General features: G+C 44.6%; 1 protein-coding gene across 6 annotated transcripts in view; it reads left to right on the top strand.

Annotated features, from left to right (window-relative positions):
* Nucleotides 1-18,674, top strand: part of LOC120817995 (transcription factor COE3) — an 86,855-nt gene that overhangs the window by 3,166 nt on the left and 65,015 nt on the right. For all 6 annotated transcript variants that reach the window (XM_078100553.1, XM_078100552.1, XM_078100555.1 and 3 more), the window contains exons 2-5: nt 7,964-8,120; nt 9,386-9,449; nt 10,843-10,898; nt 13,387-13,460. In XM_078100553.1, the coding sequence (XP_077956679.1) occupies nt 7,964-8,120; nt 9,386-9,449; nt 10,843-10,898; nt 13,387-13,460 (351 nt within the window). The remainder of the gene's footprint in view (nt 1-7,963; nt 8,121-9,385; nt 9,450-10,842; nt 10,899-13,386; nt 13,461-18,674) is intronic.

Raw genomic sequence — 18,674 nt, 5'->3', positions numbered from 1 at the left:
GTCATCTATAAAACAATATGTTATTTAATAATTTAATGCTCTACAAAAGCAGTTTCAATCGGTGCAAACCGTTCGTCTTCTTCACCACAAAAAGTTGAGTAGAAATCGAGCGTTTTCATTTTTAAATGTTGTGAAACAATCGTGACCATAAACATCATAGTTTGATCCTCCGTGTCTGACTCCTCAGTGTGGCGATGAGGCGAAGAGATTACTGTTGTTGTCCTGTAAATTATTAATCCAGATTATGAAGAGAGAGCTGTGTCTCATTTTAGGATTCACGTCTTCACGCTTTGTTTTGTGGAAACGTCCGTGTGTCTGTCTGATCAAATCAGATGATAACATCTTGGAGTTCGGATCAACTTGTTGTGAAGCATAAACTAGGAAACCTTCATATAAGGTGCAAAGAAAAGTAGAAGACAAAACAACACATTACATTTATATAAAATAATGTCTTCATCAAAGCAAAGTTTCTACAGTGAAACAACGTCACAGTTGGAGGTCGTTCGACCGTGGATCAATAAGACCAATAGCAGGAGGTGATCGGATATTGATCGGACCCACAGACTTGTTCTTATGACGCCTAGAACCAAAGCAGTTTGACAGAAACTGGAGCTTTGCTGAAGCACATAAATAAATAAAAAATCCCATGAATATACATTATACATGTTAGTAGAGCGGAGATGGTCACATGGTCGGCGCCCGTGAAGCGATCCGTCTCCATTCGTCTCGTGTGAAGAGAAAAAAGCAGAAAAGACACCTGTGACCGGTCTCCTTACTGCTCTTGTAAAAAAGCGTGTGAGAGGTCAGAGGTCACTGTGCACTCAGGCGGGCGGCTCTTATGAGAGGGATTCACAGATCATTTATATATAAATATATATATGTATATATATGTTAAATATATATAGTGAGTAATTGTGCAGCGAGTGTACGTGTGTGTGCTTCATGCTTTCATGAGAGAGAAGGGGAATGTCCTCCCGGTATGAACCCTCCTCTAGAGACCCGGTGGGCTGGTGACCTCTGAGGCGTGACCTCTGGTCACGTCCGTACGAAGAGGTTTAGTTTTTCTTCGTTTGTGTTTGTGAGGTTGTTGTCTGAAGGTCAGAGACTAAGCGTGTCTTCTTCTTCTTCTTGGGATGAACTCGTTGTGAAGTTAAAAACTGATAAAAACCTTTATTTATTTTGTTCGCTGTATAAAAACGTCTTCTCCAGTCCCTTTGTTTATAAATTATGGAACTTCAAATGTTTTTAAAGCTGTTGAATATTCAACTTTTAGTCTCTGGAACATTCCTCTGAAAATGATCAAATAAACGCAGTTTTTCTCATGATTAACTTAAATCTCAGATTTTTGGAATCACATCCGGACGAATGTTCGCATTGTGCCGTCAATGTTTTTTTATTTCATGAATATTTAGTGAACAAGCTTGAAAATATTCTTTAATGAGACTGCAGAGAAATCCCTAAAAGGGAGAATTGATCCTCGGGGAAAATGGTCTCTTTGTTTTCAGGAAGAATTGACTTGCAGGACTCAGTAACAGAAAACCCCCCCGCACTGTTGGCAGGTGTGTGCGTGTGCCGGTTTGTGTGCGCGTGTTGGTTTGTGCGTGTGTGTGTGTGTGTGTGTGTGTGTGCGTGGAGCTTCAGGTGAGCAGATTTCTCTCAACCCTTCCTGACACGGCTGTAGGAAGAAGAAGAGCAAAACGGGTCGAAGAAAGATGGAGCAGAGCGAGTGATCCTGCCCTGACCGCCCCATCTCTGTCCTCTGGGGTTAAAGGGGGGGGGGGGGGGGGGGGGGAGGGGCTTTGCGGATTCCAAGGCTCAAGGTGTGTGTGTGTGGGGGGGGGGTCAAGTAGTGTTGTGAGGTGAATGATCATCGGCGGGGGGAAATCCCCCCCTTTCGCCGGCATTTGTCATCTGCTCAATCATCGGGGGCGTTTGGCGTTCCACTCGGTGCTCCACCTTGGGGGCTAGAGGGGTGGGGGGGAGGGGAGGGGGGATTCGTTCCCGAGTCCGTAGAGTTTGTCAGTGATGCATCTGAGGGCCGAGAGACTTTTTGATATTTGATATGGAGGAGGACGTCTGAGGCCTCCTTTATGATGTCCTTATTCTCCCGAGTGCACCTCCTCCTCTTTATGCATGTGTCAACACCCCGCTCCCCCCGCCCCCCCCACGTCGTCAGGTACGCACTCTCTCTTTCCTCGTGATGTTCGCGGAGGGTCGGCCGCCGCTCGGCTTATCCGAAGTAGCTATGCTACACCCCCCCAAAAAAGCTGCTAGCAATTAACCCCGAAGCTTTCGTCTGAGAGGAGCAGGTGACCGGGCTAATGGGCTCGGCCTGTGTGATTGTGTGTGTGTGTGTGTGGGGGGGCTGTTTTGGAGGAAACAGCTGAGTAGTTAAAATAAGCCGCTGCATCAGCTCCGCTCTCTGAGAGTAGAATCATCCCAAAAAATGAACTAAGAGCTGTACAAATAAATTTGACTAAAGACGCCAAAAAGCGTGAATGTAATTTCCCGCCAACATTAGTTATTAGTTTTACGTGTTAAAGCAGTTTTATTCACCCGATTAAAGATTCCCATTTTTTTACATTTTGTGTAAAAACCTGAATCAACTTTTCTTTTGTTCGTAGCTTTGAATAACCTAGTAAACCACAACAAGCTTCTGAACCCTGAATGCACCAAACAAATCAAATACCATTTCAAAAGTCAGCTTCATCACATCTGGATGCACATGTTTGGGTTTCCACCCACAAAGTGTCTCAAACCGACCAAAACACAGAAAAGAATTCAGTCTTACTGACCCCTGAACGCATCATGAGAGGCTCTCGGTCAGTCAGATACGGACCCCTGAACGCACCACGAGAGGCTCTGAGTCAGTCAGATACTGAGCCCTGAACGCAACACGAGGTGCTCTGAGTCAGTCAGATACTGAACCCTGAACGCAACACGAGAAGCTCTCATTCAGATGCTCACGTCGAACATTTCTCTGCAGTTAAATGGTAACGATGTCATTGATCTGAGTTTATCATCACATTACGTGTGCTATCATGTGTTTATGTTATTGTGTTATTCAGTGATTGTGGGTTTGTTTGAAGATGAAGAACAAACGGTTGCAGGTCGAACGTCTGTAAAACTTCTGTCTACATGAATTCTCATGCACGAAACACCTCAAGTAACACACACACACACACACACACACACTGGACAAGGAGTGTGCATGTGCAGAAGCCCCTCAGTCCAAAGACTAATTTGTTGATAATTGCAGCATGACAGGAGCAGCCATCTCGGCATCGAGCCGCCGGTTGCCCTAATTAGGAATGACACGCGCTATTAAGGTGCACAAATGGAAGTCAGCCGTGAGGGCGTCACCCCCCCCCCCCGCCGCCATCTAAACCCACAGCAGACAGCCGTGCCTCCAAAATCCTCCCACAATGCACTTTGCCGACGAATCTGCATCCTCGGATCAACAGTTTCTTAATGCTCTAATTGGATTGATACTTTTACACGTCAGATGTGGTCATGTGATCACTCTCCAATGGCTTCTCACTCACATCTTAAAGTAATGATTCATTCACAAACCAATGGATTTCTTGCCAGTCTAATTAAGTTAGTTAGTTAGTTATCCCATATTTATAGATTGGCATTTTCTGTTTATTGTTGTTTGATGACGGAACAACACATGGACACATCTATTGATGAACTCAATCACTGACTTGATTTATTGATGAAATCTGAAGAGGGAGAGGATGGTGGACATAACGCACACACACAGCCTCCCACAATGCTTCAGCAGCAACTCATTAGTTCATATTACACGGCTAATGAGAGCTAACCAAACAGGTGCGTGTATGTGTGTGAACGTGTGTGTGTGTGTGTGTGTGCGCGCGTGTGTGTGTGTGGCCTGATTGGGTAAAATGTATTCGTGGGTAATTGTGCAGCGACGCATAAATCAACACACACACTCACACTGTACATAAACAATATGTGCATATTTTAACCGTCCAAACTCCGCTTCCATAGCAATTAGAGAGGAGTGTGTGTGTGTGTGTCTTCCGAAATAATTACATTCATACTGAACGTTCACATTAACATCCAACGCTTGGGAGTCAAAAACAAAAAGTCATGTGACGTCACGTTGTTTCCTTCAGTCTTTATTTCACTGTAGGTTTATGATGAATATAAGAATAGTTATTTAATTCTTCACACATATAATCTCCTCGACTCTTCTGCACAGAAATAGAAAATCAATTTTACTTCTTTTTTTTATTTTTGAGGAAAGAGGCCGAGCTCCAAGTCTTACGCTCCCCTGTATTTATTTGTTTATTTACAGTGTCGGATTCACTCTCCCTTTCACAAAGTTCATAAATAAGTAAGAGACGCTAAAATATAAGTTTACACAATCCTACAGGTTGGAAGTCGACTGCTGGCATTCTAAATTGAATAAAACGGAGGAGCTCTCATGGGGGGAGTTTCAGTTAGCATCGGTTAGCATCTGTTAGCATCGGTTAACGGCTGTTAGCATCCATGTGTCGTATCAGTTCTGGTTTGAAATCTGCTCTGCTTAATTTTGAGATTAAAATAGACTCAAACTACAACTTGAAGTGTTTGTGTGTCTAAATAGTGTGTGTGTGTGTGTGTGTGTGTGTGTGTTGTGTCCTGTCACGGTGGGTTTGCTCTGAGTTGGTTTCCCACTGAATCTGATTTAAACATCCACCGTTTATTTGATTAACATCCTGGCAGTCAGCCAGGCAGTGTGTGTGTATGTGTACGTGTGTATGTGTGTATGTATGCTGTATGGCTCATTAGGTTGGTGTGTGTATTCATGTGTGTGTGTGTGTGTGTGTGTGTGACAGGCCAGCCGGGTAAAGACTGAAACAGCGGTCACACTCCATCTCCTGTTTGATTAATGTCATGATGTGTGTGTGTGTGTGTGTGTGTGGGGCGGGTGGGTTAGCGAGGACCAAACGTTTTGAAAACCTTGAACATGAAAGATAGAACCTGAGAACCTCTGAGCTCTTCAAGAGAGTTTCAAAATAAAGCGCCGTTTGTTCGGGACCAGTCGGAGGCGGTTCACCGGCTGACCTCCTTTTAATCTGAGACAAGAAAAGATCAACCTCCCCGGTTTTATTGCAATATTCAGGCGGTGAATTTATTGAGCTGTGTGTGTGTGTGTGTGTGTGTGGATATGAACCGACTGCACGGGACCGGCTGTCTTGCTCAGTAATTGTTTGCAGAGTGCTCGACACGACTCCCGCTGACCTTTAATTTCAGGCTTTGTGGTGGAAACGTGCAGATCGGCGCCCTGTGTTTGTTCTGACTCCCTCCGTGTGCGTGTGTGTGTGTGTGTGTGCGTGTGCGTGTGTGTGCGTGTGTGAGCCTCGTCTCTTCCTCTCCGGCTGCTGGCGTGTGATTTACACTCCGGGCATGTTCCAGCGAGCCGCGTGCCATCGATACTGTTTTTATTACACCTTGTGCCAAGTGCTAACAGCCGGATACGAGGCGCAGCGACGAGTGGATGCCGCCGCAATTAGCATAATTGAAATAATAATAATAAGGCTAACGAGCTTTTCCGAGTGGAGGACTGCGGGGCGACCGCAATGCGTTGTGGGTAATTGGGGTGCAGGTGCCAGGTTAGTTTGAGTTAAAAACACACGTTTGTGTTTTCATGCAAATACACAGAAATTTGATCCAAAGCGGCCTCTGGGTCCTCGTTTTCTGTGTATATTTTGGGTGGAAATATCTGTTGCAACGAGAACATTTCAACCAATCGGCTTGTTTCAGGAATACTATTTATTACGATTTCATTGAGTCTTCATGTATGAAGAACAAATATATAGTTAATATTCACCTTGGTGATAATAATCAGCTTGTTACTGTTTGTTGACACTTATAACTCCTCTTCTGAGGACACGTTGTCTCAATACAGTACTTGTAGTATTACCCGTTTCATTATTCAGGAGTTGTTCTTACAGGAAGTCGTTGAAGTCTCTGATAGTGAAGGTGTTGCTTAACATCCCTTCAAAATAAACAAAACTGCAACCTGCCCGACGCACACCTGAGCCGCACTCCACCTCCTCCTCTTCTTCCTCCTATTCTTCCTCCTCCTCGTCCTCCTCTTCCTCCTCCTCACAGTTTTTCCACGGCCTAAGCACTGCGAGTCAGAAGGAACTCCGCGTCCAATGCAGCGGCCTACAAATGAGGCATTAAGCATCTCGGTAATGGAGGTGGAGAAAGGTCACGGCTGTATTAATGTGCCACCGGGGAGTTCACCCCTGAGCGGGGCTGGGGGGATGAGAGAGGGAGAGAGAGAGAGGGCGAGAGAGTGAGGGCGAGCTTCCAAAAACAAACCCAGAGCATGAATAAATATTTATCCACGCCCGGGCACTCATATTGATCATGAAGTGTTTTAGGAAATGAGATTGATGTAAAAACATTGGTTTGTTGTTGTTCTAAGGGACCCTGCGGGGTTCTCCGGGGTTCTCCGGGCTGAGGGCAGAGGTCGCCTCCTGCAGGAACATCGATTTTATTTCAGGAGTTCTAAAGACTTTAACTCAGTGATGTTTTTTGTTTTTTTATGGTTTTCCTTGTGCTGTTGAAGCCCATTCTAAGTCAGTCATGTGGCATTAAATCAAAAGAACAACGACCTCTGACCTCATTATAATATCATAATCAACCTTAGGCAATAAATATATCGATCCCGGGAAAGGAAAAAAGACTTTAATTTAATTTGAATATTCTAAGGAATCCTTTTGAATTACAACTGCATTTGTATTATTTTTGTATCTATTATTTTATACTAAAATGATGTGCTTGATTTCAGAAGCCATTATTTGTTATGAATAAAGTCTGATTAATTATATTAATGATATATTAATACTGTATCTTAGCTATACAGTTTCCAATACATAATGGGCCTAACATGGAGCCTTGGGGTACCCCCCAACTAGGAATAAGATGAGAATAAATGTATGTTTTTGATTACTTGCCTTCAGGAACAAATTCTAAGCTTCAACATAAGAACGCTTTATTAATTAGAGTAATATATGTAGTTTATTTAAAGCCTTTTAACCCTTTTAGTGGCTCAATTTACTCGTCATTCGGTGAAATTAATGTGTTAGATGTTTCTGGTGTTTTACAGCGTATTTGATATTTAATGAACGCTCGCGGATATTGAAGATACATTTTTGGAGTCTTATCTTTGAACATTTTGAGTGTGCTATTAATGAGTTCTAGAAGGACTGAGTTCCTTCCTTTGCAGTTGCTGTAGTATCTGTAGAAGAGAGCAGCTGGCTGTTGGTTTGTTGTCTCCTTTGTTGTTGTTGTTGCTGGTGTTGTAGTTGTTGATGAGTTGAAGTTCGTCCAAAAAATCACTTCCTGTCGTCAGGTTGAAAACTGTAGAAGTTAACGTCCAGCTGATGAAGAACGTAATAGACAAAGTATGGAGGAAAATCATCTCCTTCTCTTCCTCTTCCTATTTCTCTTCCACCGCTTCCTCTACATCTTTTTCTACCTCCTCCTCTCCCTTCTCCTTTTTTCCTTCTATTCCTCCACTTATTCCTCTTCCTCATATTCCTTCCGCTCCTCTTCCTCCCTGACTGCAGGGAGAGGATTGTCTCTCATGAGTGTTAAAGGGAAAGAGCTGCAGAAAAAGTTCTGGGTCTTACGACCATCTTAAAACACCGACCGATGTGGATTAGATACATATTTATATACATTAATCCACTATAAAGAATATAATGTTTACAATATTTTCTACTCACTGCAAAGAAGATATTTGTGTCATTTTACTCCAGAACACCATATTGTTTAATAATAATACCTTTACAACCACTCATGACCGTTTTAAGTGTTTATTATTGTTTGCAGACACCTGTAACTCCTCTGAGGACACGTTGTTGTCACCGTGAGTTTATTCATATGCATGTGTACGATTCTATAATGAAGCTTTGTTTCCGTGGTGCGTCTCCAGCGGCGTCGGCTTGGCCCGCGCTCACTTCGAGAAGCAGCCGCCCTCCAACCTGCGCAAGTCCAACTTCTTCCACTTCGTGCTGGCGCTGTACGACCGGCAGGGCCAGCCGGTGGAGATCGAGAGGACGTCCTACGTGGACTTTGTGGAGAAGGACAAGGTGACCGTTGATTCACACCTTCACCTTTCAAATCTACGATTTGATTAAAAACCGTTATATTTAGATATACTGTAGTATGTATGTTTAATATAACACCAATAATGGATTGATTAAGCAATGAAACATTTTCTTAACAGTATTTCATTTCATTTTGTTCGCACTTCACAAAAAGACAATAATAATAAGACTAATGATTAAATGAATAGTAATGAAATAAAGCAGTGTTTAAGTTTTAGAGACTTTAATAAATCACAATACTACCACTAACCCTAGTACTAATATACTACTACTACCACTACTACAAATAATAACGATAATGAAAATAACCAGACAGGTTTAAGAGTGTTTGGTGTTTGATCGGCTGCCAGTTGGCACTAAAGTTCTACACCCACTCTCTTTCTCTTTCTCTCTCTCTCTTTCACCTCTGCTTCGACCTCTAGTCTCTCACCCCGAGACCCCCAAATACGCACACACGCAAACGCACACTGGGGCTGAGCCAACACTCCCGGGCACAGTTGGCACCGAGCAACCGACTGACGGAGAATAAAAGAAAAGATAAATAAAATGGAGAGCTGAAATAAAGGCAGAAATAAAGGCAGAGGCGGGGGAGGAGGAAAAAAAGAAGGAGGAAGAGGAGGACAATGAGGAGGAGGAAGAGGGGGTTAGGGAATTGGGGTGGGGGAGATTGGGTGAGGAATATGGGGAGGGAGGGTCGGGAGAGAAAAGAAACATCATTGATTTTTTTAGCAGCAATTACTGAGAAAAACTAATTAAAACAAAATCCAAATAAACTGAGCAGTAACCATGGGAAGTGAATCCTAAATAGATAAATATATATATTCATATAATACTTATAAATAAATAAGCGTATGCAAACAACAAGTGCTCACGATATGGTCTTCTCTTCAACGTAAACATTATATTTAGTATAACTTAAATAATTAACTAGTGTTAATCAATCGTACCAAGAGTGAACCTGATGTTTATCTCTTTCACACAAGATCATGCATCACGAATGTCGCAAAACAAACAAACAAACAAACAACCACAACAAGTGTCTCTTCCTCCTCATCAGTCATTTATGAAATATTGTCTCCCCTGTTGTCCGCCTCTAATGAAGTGAGTTAGTTACAGACGGACGTCTGCCTCGTCGTCATGCCAACCTGGTTGTTGTGTGTCGGAGGTCAAAGGTCGCACAGCAGCAATAGAAACCAACCCATTTATTTTACCGTCTATTAATGTGTCTTTGTGTGTTTGTGTGACAGGAGTACAACGGTGAGAAGACCAACAACGGGATCCACTACAGGCTACAGCTCCTCTACAGCAACGGTGAGTCACAACGTGATATACGCCTGTTTGTATCGCCATGACGACGTCCACTACAGTTTGTGGGTTGGAGACACTCGGCGGGGCCGAGCTAACTGTCTATTCTTTAAATGAGTAAAATGAAACAACTTAGTGGTACATTTGCACACGGTTGTCGTTGTTATCGCCAGGTAATCAATAACACTGATTGACTGACTGAGACAAGAAAACAAAGTTACTACTATAGGGGCTTTTAATATTATATTAATAATATTATACAGACATGGAACTAAGTCAAGCCAACTTTTAGAGACAAACTTCGAGGTCGGGCGAAATTTAGAAGACACAATGTCGTTGGCGTTAGTCCCGCCCCTATTTGTGACCCGCCAATCAATGTCCCGATTTGTGAGAGACGTCCGTGATTGACGGCCTGAAGTTAAATGTCTCCCTCTGTAAATGGCAGCGCTGTAGGTCAGCCAGGCTCTTTGTTCGGCCCGGAGGTCAGGTGTGCCTCTTCGATTGATTGAAGTGGAGCTAATGATCGGGGGGGCTCCCACAGGTGAGGCCGCCGGCGGTCGGCGGACGAATTAGAGTTTTGCTGGAGGAAGGAATTTATATTAAAGGTCACCTCGGCAGACTTTTAGTGGAAGTGAACTGTGAGGCTGGAAAGAACTTTTTAATATTATCATCAGAGATAGAGAGACATAGAGAGAGAACGAGGGAAGGAGGGAGGGAGAGTGCGAGACCACTCCAGAAATCGTAGCGTTAGCATTAGCATCGCACAGAGGCAGGCAACCTCGTCTGCAACGGATAGCCGCCATTTATGTCGCTCAGCACTCCGGGAGTCAATCATGTCAATTAGGAGGCACAGGAAGCTGCGAGGGAAGCGGGCCCTGACCCCCCCCCCCCACAGCGTGGAATAGAATTATAGCTAACAGGTGCTCCTCCGCCCCACGTTGTGTAAGTGCCACATCTACGCTCGGATGCGTAGCTAATAAGAGACGAGCAATCCCGATTGATATTTAATTTCTTGGAGAACGAGGATATCTTGTTATCCTCCAGGAAGAAGAGGCAGCGGGGGGGAAGGGGGCAGTTAAAGGCGGAGCGGCCTATAAATAATAAACAGCTCTGGAGCTGCACTAATGTTTGTTTTTGCTGAACGGGGGGGTGTTAGCGTAGCCGCGACGAGACAACACGAGCTACAGAAAACATAAATACACTGCCGGGACATAAATAATAACAGATCTCATTTACAGAACGCTATTAGGATTCTCTCCTTTAGTTTGCATACTGAGAGAAAATAAGCATAACAGGCTAATGTGTGCGTGTGTGTCTGTTTGTGTTGGTGGGAAATAAACGTTTCAGAAGGCTTGTCAATTCTGCTCCAACTCAGTGATTGTCATTTATTATTGTTCAGGCATCAGGACAGAACAGGACCTTTTTGTGCGTCTGATCGACTCCATGACCAAACAGGTGAGAAGATCCATCATCTTTCTCAAAACAAGGTTTTATGCTTCACAACAACACGCACGGTGATGATGACCAGCAGGAGTTTAAGGGGAGACGCTATAGAAACATCTTCCCCACATGATTATTTATAATATATGATTTCTGGATCAACAGTGTGAGAACAAACTAGGTCCGGGCTCCTGGGTGTCTCTTTGTCCAGGCTCCTGGGTGTCTCTGGTTCCAGGCTCCTGGGTGTCTCTGGTTCCAGGCTCCTGGGTGTCTCTGGGTCCAGGCTCCTGGGGGTCTCTTTGTCCAGGCTCCTGGGGGTCTCTGGGTCCAGGCTCCTGGGTGTCTCTGGGTCCAGGCTCCTGGGTGTCTCTGGGTCCAGGCTCCTGGGGGTCTCTGGGTCCAGGCTCCTGGGGGTCTGGGGTTCCATGTGTAGGAGCTTGAGGAAATGAATAATGAACCCTCACTTACACGTAAATCTTTTGAAACGGTCAGTAAATCCAGTCCAAACACCTGTTTTAAGCCTCCACCCGTCCTCCCAGCTGCACCTCCTACTTACATACACCCCCCTCACCGTCGGCATGTCACCAATCGATGTACCAAGCGCTCCTCGACAAAGCGCCGGCCATGGAGCCCGATCAATAGGCCCTAATGTGGCACGCCGACGGCCCACTGGAGACAATAATCCTGACACCCCCCCCCACCACCTCCTTCACCCCCCTGTACATGACGCCCCATTGGTTGACAGTCCAATGGGGCGTCATCAGTCGGCTGGAGCCCCTCCACCCCCCGTAGGATCAATAAAGATCCCCATGATCTGTGGGATTAATGCCGATTGGACCGCAGAGCGAGTTTCATCTCACGGAGGGAAAGAAGGGTCACGTCTAAACGATTATTTGTATGTATCATTTTATTATATTTATTTTTTTGTGAGCAAATGGAGGGAACGTCAAAGACGAAGCAGATTTGAAGCATTGAAGGTTTAAGCTTTAATTTGTCAGGACCATCTGAGACCGTCATACTGCTTTTTATTATATAATACAGTATATAGTTATTTTCTGAAAATCGAATCAATTTCTAGACGTCCGGCCTCAGCTGGGTGTTAATGGTCTTCTTGTTTTAGATGTAATAAAAATGTTCATACATTTCAATAATCCCAAGACAAATTATCTTTCCAAGCCAACTACCTAGTTTGTTCTTTCAAAGGAAGTTGTCACTTTTTTGCCAAAATGAAACAAACTTTTTAATTATAAATTACATTTCTACTGGTCAATGTCCTCTACTGCTAAAATATACATTTTTCTATACATTTTTGTGAAAATACTCTCACTTTTATTAATCTCTTATTATTCCTTAATATTATATGAAATAAGATTCCCTAAATGTTCAAATCCAAAATGAAAGACATAATAAAAACCACTCACAGTCACACACACACACACACACACACACACACACACACACACACACACACACACACACACACACACACACACACAAACAGACAGGGGTACATTTGGTGGTCGATATTTATACATCATCATTTGTGATGCAATACCCCCGTGAGTGAGTGTGAGTGTGTGTGTGTGTGTGTGTGTGTGTGTTTTAATCCAGAGGAACAGAGTTGGGATCAGGATCAATAATGCAGAAGTGGTCGTTATCCTAAAAGTATTGTACCCCAGGGGTGTGTGTGTATGTGCGTGTGCGTGCGTGCGTGCGTGATGGGCGGAGGTCTGTTTTGACTATAAAGGTGGGTGAGGTAGTGGTAGGTCATCGTTGGAAAGAAGGGAGGAAAGGGGGAAGGATAGACGCACAAACACACACACACCACTAGGCCCTGATGAACTCCAGTGACTACGGTATTACCTACACGCACACTTACCTACATACACACACAGCGGTCATCCGTCATCTGGACAGTGACATGACAGCTCAGTGGGGAGGGAGGGGGGCTTCATCCCGGGGCGGCGCCCACCATCTGGCAGGGAATTCTGGGCCGGAGGAGGCTGAGACCACCAAGAGGGCAGGTGGTGGTTGGAGGCCATGTTTGACTTTGTTGTTGTTGGTGCCGACGTCCAATCAGAGAGGAGGAGGAGGAGGAGCGGGGGCAACACCTGCACGCATCAACACATATACTCATGTCTCATTAGTGCATAAAACCACACGGCTAAGAACTGGGAACTGGTCCCAGTTACAGTAAGCTGGTTTTCATGTGTGCTGATTCCTCCTTCTTTTTAACTAGTGTAGATGTTCACTAAACTGGTTTACGAGGAAACTAAACTGGTTTACAAAGTCACCCAACTGATTTACACGTTTGCTAAACTGGTTTGCACGTTCACTCAACCGGTCTAAAGGACACTAAACTGGTTTACATGGACCCTAAACTGGTTCACGATGACATTAAACTGGTTCACATTGACTTATAATTACCGTAAAGTAAAATTTCACCTCAGATCAAGGTGTTTTTGTTTTCACTAAATAAGCCTTCTGTCTTCCGTCCCACCAGCCCATCCTCTACGAAGGTCAGGACAAGAACCCGGAGATGTGTCGCGTCCTCCTCACCCACGAGATCATGTGCAGGTTAGTGATGGGAAGTTCGGATCTTTTTACCGACTCGGTTCTTTGAATCTCGTTCAGTAAAATGAACGAATCTTTCTTCGAGTCATTTGTTGAAGGGGGGGGGCTTCGGTCAATGATTCGTTCATTGAGCCTATGCAAGTCCCGATGCGTGGCCACGAGAAAATGAACTAATCTTTTTTTGAGAGGACTCACAAACGACACATCACTAGTGCATGTAAAGACCTGTGTTAGTTGTGCGTTCGCTTTGTGTTCGCTGAGTGTTTGCTGTGTGTTAGCTGTGTGTTCGCTATGTTTTTGCTGTGTGTTTTTTGTGTGTTAGCTGTGTGCTTGCTGTGTGTTAGCTGTGTGTAAGCTGTGTGTTAGCTGTGTGTTAGCTGAGTGTTTGCTGTGTGTTTGCTGTGTGTTAGCTGTGTGTTAGCTGTGTGTTCGCTGTGTTTTTGCTGTGTGTTTTTTGTGTGTTAGCTGTGTGCTTGCTGTGTGCTTGCTGTGTGTTAGCTGTGTGTTTGCTGTGTGTTAGCTGTGTGTTTGCTGTGTGTTAGCTGTGTGTTCGCTGTGTTTTTGCTGTGTGTTTTTTGTGTGTTAGCTGTGTGCTTGCTGTGTGTTAGCTGTGTGTTTGCTGTGTGTTAGCTGTGCGTTTGCTGTGTGTTAGCTATGTGTTAGCTGTGTGCTTGCTGTGTGTTAGCTGTGTGTTTGCTGTGTGTTAGCTGTGTGTTAGCTCTGTGCTTGCTGTGTGTTAGCTGTGTGTTAGCTGTGTGCTTGCTGTGTGTTAGCTGTGTGTTAGCTGTGTGTTAGCTGTGTGCTTGCTGTGTGTTAGCTGTGTGTTAGCTGTGTGTTAGCTGTGTACTTGCTGTGTGTTTGCTGTGTGTTTGCTGTGCGTTTTGCTGTGCGCAGAGCTTGATGTGGTATAATCATGGCACAACAAGCACAGAAAGTATTTCAGCAAACCAAAAATTATTACACCAAAAATACATCATCCCATCATCTTCATGCTAATTTAATAAGTGAGAATGAATGAATTTGATATAAACTCTAACATAATAGAAATTATACTAATACAAATAATTACAATTATGACCATATTGCTAGTTATACAAATAATATAAATAATAGCAGCACTACTTTATTCAACTCTTGTCTTTTCTTGAGATTATATTATTAGTGATAATAATCATTTTGTGGATGAGACATACAGAAGGTGTTTGTGTGGTGTGTGTGTGTGTGTGTGTGTGTGTGTGTGTGTGTGTGTGTGTGTGTCTGTAAGACACAGAGCAGCTGTTGGTTTGTCCTCATCACACCAATCAACACGTTTCCTTCTTGTTTGTCTCTGCTGTTGTCTGAGAGTTAATGGTTTTACTGGTGCAGTCTGAGGAGTGAAGAAGAAGAAGAAGAGTGGGGGAGGGGGATTAAAAATACACACACTCACACACGTAACAAACGAACACATGTTTAAAGCTGGAGTCGCTTGGCGTGTGTGTGTGCGTTTTTTTGAGCTGCGTGAAGACAATAAAATATGTTGATTTTTAGTCAACTTGATTGCCAGCAAAATGGTTCCAGATGCATCAAATATACCGTCCTTCATCTGCCTGAAGTATCTGACCAATAAAGTGGAACCAACCAGTGCACTGGATCACACGTTAACTGGTACCTGCAGTATACTGGCGTGGTGATTGAGTAGACTGGTTTTTCTCTGTGGTAAACTGGTGTTATTGTTCAGTAAACTGTTCTTACCTATTCTTACCCGTAAGTTGGTTTGTCAGCACCAAAGTGGTAAATATGTTAACTGTGAGCTTCAGTCATTATGTGATTGAGTGCAATTATTACCCCCCCCCTCCCCCGACGGAGGCCTTGTTTCCATTCGCTAATGAGGGAGGGATTGGGGAGCGTCTCTCCGTCTCCCAGGTGAGGACGTCTCTCCGGGCATCCCTGTTGGTTCTTCTACCTGCATCACACCTGGGCGGAGCACCCCGATTGGCTGGAGTGGCGCTCGACCAACAGAATGACAAACGAACTTCCCATATATATCTCTGTAGAGAGATATATATTGGATGTCTGTTATAACACAATGCATATATATCTCTGTAGAGTAGGACTGTTAAATTTGCTCAAAAATGACGTTCGAATATTCGCTTTAAAAAAAAACATATATTCGAATGTATTGGAATATCTGTTTGCGCATTAGACACGTCAATAACAGGACACATTAATGCAACGAGACATAACTACTTCTATAGACAATTTATTGTTAAGTTTAAACATATTTAACAACATATTACCTACACAAAAATAAGTAAATTATGAATGAAGTAAAGCCGGCTTCATTCAGTGATTGAAACTGAGTACCGACATTGAACGCTCCGAGCGAGCTGTGCTGTAAACACGGAACCTTTCCTTGGCATGAAACGGCAAATAATCAAACCAGTGCATAAAGCTGTTACATCACATTACATTACATGTCATTTAGCTGACGCTTTTATCCAAAGCGACTTACAATAAGTGCATTTCAACCATAAGGATACAAACTCAAAAGAACAAGAAACAAGAATGTGTAATTTCATTAAATAAGCCGATTTACAACTTGCTATAGATAAGAGCCATTACAATTTAAGTGCTACGATTTGTTAGTGTTTAAGTCGAGGTGGAGTCTGAAAAGGTGTGTCTTTAGTTTGCGGCGGAAGATGTGAAGGCTCTCTGCGGTCCTGGTGTCTTCAGAGAGCTCGTTCCACCATTTCGGAGCAAGGACAGCGAGGAGTCGAGATCTAGTCGAGTGCTCCTCTCAGTGAGGGAGGAACAAGCAGTTTGGCAGATGGGTTAGCTGTTTGCGGTTAGCGGTTAGCGCTCAGAAAGAGAGCGGCGGGCCGTTAGATATTTGGTAAACACATTCGGACACAAACACAATTTCTCTCAGAAATGTGACGTTTTACTTTAAACTACGATGCTTTGCAGTTTGTTTCAGAGACGTGTCACATTCTAGAAATCCTTTATTTATTCTTTATGTGTGTGTGTGTGTGTGTTCCTGCCGTGACCTCTCCATCACATCACGGAGGGGCATTTAACCGTTCTTAAACGGGACCCCGCCGCTTTCCAAAACACCCCCCTCCCCACCAATCACAACCCAGCGAGCGGCCAGGTTGGCACGCCGGCGTTGCCAGCGGGGATCCCGGAGGCCTCGCGGCAGCCTCGGGTTCTCCTCTCGCTCGCTGCCAGGCTCCGGGCAATGGCGAGGAGGAGGGAAGGGATGCGTCCAGGCCGGGCTCTGGTTCTCTCTCTCTCTCTCTCTCTCTCTCTTTGGCTCTCACTTTCTGGCTCTGGCTGGCTGTGGGCGAGGCGTTCCAGGCCTTCAGGTAATTACAGCGCTTGCCCTTTGAAAGCGAGCCGGGCGCTCTGCGTTATCTGGACGCTTGTGATCCGAGCGACGGCCGTGGCTCCGACGCCCGGCGCCACACCGTCCTCCGGGGAGAACCTCTGTAGGGGCTTTTTTTTTTTATTTGTGTGATAACACAGCGCCGACAAGCCCGGACAAACCCCCCCCCCCCCCCCGCGCTCCCTTTGTGCCCTGAAGTAGACTCCACTCGTGGCCACGTCTGAAGTGGCGGCCGAGGAGGAGCAGCCAGCGGTAATGATGCTCGCGCAGCCCAGGCAACCGTCCGGTGGCCGGGGCCAACATGGCTGAATGTGTTTTTTGGGGCCCTGAGTGTGTGTTTGTGTGTGCGTGTGTGTGTGTGTGTGTGTGTGTGTGTGTGCGCAACCAAAGGAGGCTATCTGCAGAGACAGAATCTCCCCGCCAAAAAGAAGCGAGAGCGGCACAAACTCTCAGTATTTATTATTCCTGTTTTCAGCCCTGCACACACACACACACACACACACACATACACAGACACACACGCTGTTTGCTTTACATTCACAGTTTTTTTTCAGCGTCACAAACACACACACATTCACTCTCTCAGGTCCGTGTGTGTTGTTGCTCTCAGTCATTAGCCGGCCGCGGCGTTAGCCTGCTCGCCGGCCCGGGGGGAAACGTCATTAAGGCGATATTGTGGACGCTCAGCCAAGGTTTGTTTTTGTCTTTTGGAAAAAAGGGCCCCAGGTCCCTGGAGGGGCCCCGGCTGTGCTCCTGGGGTCCAGTTTGTTTATAACACTTCTTTGGCAGTTTGGAGGAGGTTGTCACCACAGCGGCACCAGTGGGTTTCCAATGCTAATTGGTCTCCTGGAACTTTCACTAATGGTTCCAAGTAGCTGGGGGAATAAATTATTGTGGCGCGTTCTATGGCAACAGTCACACACACACACACACACATCTATACGGGCGAGAGAGAGGGGGGGAGAAAAAGAGAGAGGGGGGACACAAACAGGGCGCTTAGTTTCTGATTTTTCTCCACTTACGGGATCAAACGTGGCGATAAATGATTCATGAAGCGCCTCGTTTGGCATTTTTTACGCTTGTTTGTCGAATGGCAATTTGATTCGGGACAGAGTGATGGCGGAAGGCGGAAGGGGGGGGGGGTTCACAATTGGACGTCCCGATTAATTTTTCAAGAATCACCGGAAGATATGCTAATAAGAAAGAGAGGCTTTGTTGTCAACAATGGACAATGTTTTAATTCATTCTGAAAAATCTCTCACTTTTCTGATAAAACATGTGAATATTTCTCTTCTGTTACGTAACAGACGGTTAACAATGCTGTCCTCCGTCTCATGTAAACTATTTATTTGTTCAAAATGAATTGAATTGTAAATGAATGTTTTGATTTTTTTTTTTAATATTTAGTTTGTAATACAATATACATTATATTACATTATATATGTCAACTTCGTCCTTGTTTCCATTTATTATGTTAATCAGCGGGTCAAACCTTACTTTTACCGTTGGTAAACACGATAATTACATATATATATATATATATATAACTACCTCAGAAGTGTACTGAACTTAAATTTTAAATATATAATGTACTCTGTAATGCTCGCCGATCTCCGTGGTGCGTTCACTGACTTCACTCCGCCGTTGGACACCAAACACTTCCCTTCCCTCTGATGGATATTAATGCATTGGATTCAGTCTGCTGCTGTTCGACATGCCACACTTACACCCTCCCACCCCCAAAAACACACCCGCCCTGCGGGGCCCGAGCCGCGCCCCCTCCAGATGCCTCAACTGACTCCGGGTCGGTTTTATGTCGGAGGCGGAGCGCCGGTTTGTCCTCTGGCTACCTG

Source organism: Gasterosteus aculeatus, chromosome 4 (assembly GCF_964276395.1).
Source record: "Gasterosteus aculeatus chromosome 4, fGasAcu3.hap1.1, whole genome shotgun sequence".
Taxonomy (NCBI): domain Eukaryota; kingdom Metazoa; phylum Chordata; class Actinopteri; order Perciformes; family Gasterosteidae; genus Gasterosteus; species Gasterosteus aculeatus.
Note: the sequence above shows the minus strand (reverse complement) of the source record. Positions and strands in the feature narration are given on the sequence as shown.